We start from the raw sequence: 2500 nt of genomic DNA, 5'->3' as shown, positions 1-2500 counted from the left end.
TGTGTGTGTGTGTGTGTGTGTGTGTGTGTGTGTGTGTGTGTGTGTGTGAGTGAGTGTACACACCTGATAAGTGACACGTCCTGCATAGTGTTTGATGGTGAACTCTGGTTGGGGCATTTTTGGCCTTGAATACAAAGGGTTGTTTCCATGGTGATAGTGGCACTTCTGAAGGAAGGTGTGGTCAGTTGCCTTGGAAACAACACAAAAATTATCAAGACGAAAAAGCTTATAGTCTAGTATAGAGTCTTTATTATCCTATAAGGATATTCTTTTTCACACACATCATTGCATTCCATGCAGGATATACACAGCCTCACACATATCACATACAACATATAACATACACCATACCCCCCCCCCCCCTCCAGTTTCCCGCCCTCCTCAACACAATACAAGCAAAACGGTGGACAGTGCAGACAAACATAAATGCTGGTGACATTTAGTATGGTGAAGAAACAGGGGGAGCAGTAGAGTAGAAGGGGTTGGATGATGCTTTTGTAGAGTAGCAGAAGGAGATGGGGGGCAACATACAGTGATTTTAGTTTGCGTATTGCATACAGTCTCTGTTGTGCACGTTTCTGTGTGTTATGTGAGTTCAAATGGTTGTGTGTGAATGTATTGGGTGTGTTTGTGTGTGTGTGTGTGTGTGTGTACCTGAGGGAAACCGTTCTGGTCGTCCAGGATGCGTAGTATCCCATGAGGTTTTGCAGCGATGAGGTCGATGCAGTTCTGATTGTCCGTGAAACTTACTTGCTCCCAAATAATCTGCTCCCGAAAATATTCTTCCTGAAAGGGATAGAGGGAAGAGGGATAGAGAGGCAGGAAGGGAGGAAGGGAGAGAGAGGGAAGAGAGAGGAGGGGATTGACAGAGAAAAAGGGAGATTATTTATTCACTGCTACTGATTAAAGTAGTACAACAAACTGTTGTAGCTTCTGAATCTCAAGTTAGCATCTGTTATCTTTTACATGGCTACCACTACACGGATAGTTGTTACTGTTAGCTACATGGGGAGCTGCTACAAAACTTTACTGTTAGCTACATAGGGAGCTGCTACAAAACTTTACTGTTAGCTACATGGGTAACTGCTGCAACTGTACTGTTAGCTACATGGAGAGCTGCTACAAAACTTTACTGTTAGCTACATGGGTAACTGCTGCAACTGTACTGTTAGCTACATGGAGAGCTGCTACAAAACTTTACTGTTAGCTACATATGTAACTGTTGCAACTTTAATGTTAGCTACATGGGTAACTGCTGCAACTTTACTGTTAGCCACATGGGAAGCTGCTACAAAACTTTACTGTTAACTGCATATGTAAATGTTACAACTTCACTGTTAGCTACATGGGTAGACACTGCAACTTTACTGTTAGCTACATGGATAACTGCTGCAACTTTACTGATAGCTACATGAGTAACTGCTACAACATTACTGTTAGCTACATGCTACAACTTTACTGATAGCTACATGGGTAACTGCTACAACATTACTGTTAGCTACATGCTACAACATTACTGTTAGCTACATGGGTAACTGCTACAACATTACTGTCAGCTACATGGGTAACTGCTGCAACTTTACTGTTAGTTTCATGGGTAACTGCTGTAAAACTTTACTATTAGCTACATGGGTAGCCACTGTAACTTTACTGTTAGCTACATGGGTAACTGCTACAACTATACTGTTAGCTATATGGGTAACTGCTACTGTACAGAGGTCATAATTTGTCCGCCGCTCATGGCCCTCAAACCCGCCACCTTGACACACACCGGCATGGGAGACAAACGCTCTAACCACTGAGCTAAAAGCCCAGGCAACAAGGTACAACTTTACTGTTAGCTACATAGCTACATGCTACAACATTGCTGTTAGCTACATGGGTAACTGCTACAACTTTACTGTTAGCTACATGGCTACATGCTACAATGTTGCTGTTAGCTACATGGGTAACTGCTACAACTGTACTGTTAGCTACATGCTACAACTGTACTGTTAGCTACATTCTACAATGTTACTGTTAGCTACATGGATAACTGCTGCAACGTTACTGTTAGCTACATGGATAACTGCTGCAACATTAATGTTAGCTACATGGGTAACTGCTACAACGTTACTGTTAGATACATGCCACAACGTTGCTGTTAGCTACATGGGTAATGTTGGTGCGACTGTACTGTTAGATACATGCTACAATGTTGCTGTTAGCTACGTGGGTAATGTTGGTGCGTGTGCGCGTGTGTGTATTACCTGCTCCTGCTTGAAAATGATGCGTGTGAAGTACGATTGAAGAGTCTCATTGGCATAATTAATACAGAGCTGCTCAAAGCTGTTGAAGAACAAGTCCTGTGAAACACACACACACACACACACACACACATAGAATGCATACAAATCCAATTGAGAGACACCATGACTAAGAGTGAGATTTTGTGTGTATGTGTGTGCTTACTGGTGTGTGTGTGCTTGTGGGTGTGTGGTACCTCTGACTCAAATACATC

The 2500-nt window shown here is 42.6% G+C and overlaps 1 protein-coding gene across 1 annotated transcript in view; it reads right to left on the bottom strand.

The window, feature by feature from the left end:
* myo15ab (myosin XVAb) overlaps nt 1–2500 on the bottom strand; it is a gene marked incomplete at its 5' end in the record, with an annotated part of 125721 nt that overhangs the window by 100722 nt on the left and 22499 nt on the right. The window contains 3 exon segments of the mRNA XM_076279044.1: nt 64–189; nt 655–786; nt 2250–2345. Coding sequence (XP_076135159.1) covers nt 64–189; nt 655–786; nt 2250–2345 — 354 coding nt within the window.

This window comes from Alosa pseudoharengus, unplaced genomic scaffold (assembly GCF_046254945.1).
Source record: "Alosa pseudoharengus isolate Yale_2024_CS ecotype anadromous, Long Island Sound unplaced genomic scaffold, YU_APseudo_1.1 YU_APseudo_1.1_scf_1, whole genome shotgun sequence".
Lineage (NCBI taxonomy): Eukaryota > Metazoa > Chordata > Actinopteri > Clupeiformes > Clupeidae > Alosa > Alosa pseudoharengus.
Note: the sequence above shows the minus strand (reverse complement) of the source record. Positions and strands in the feature narration are given on the sequence as shown.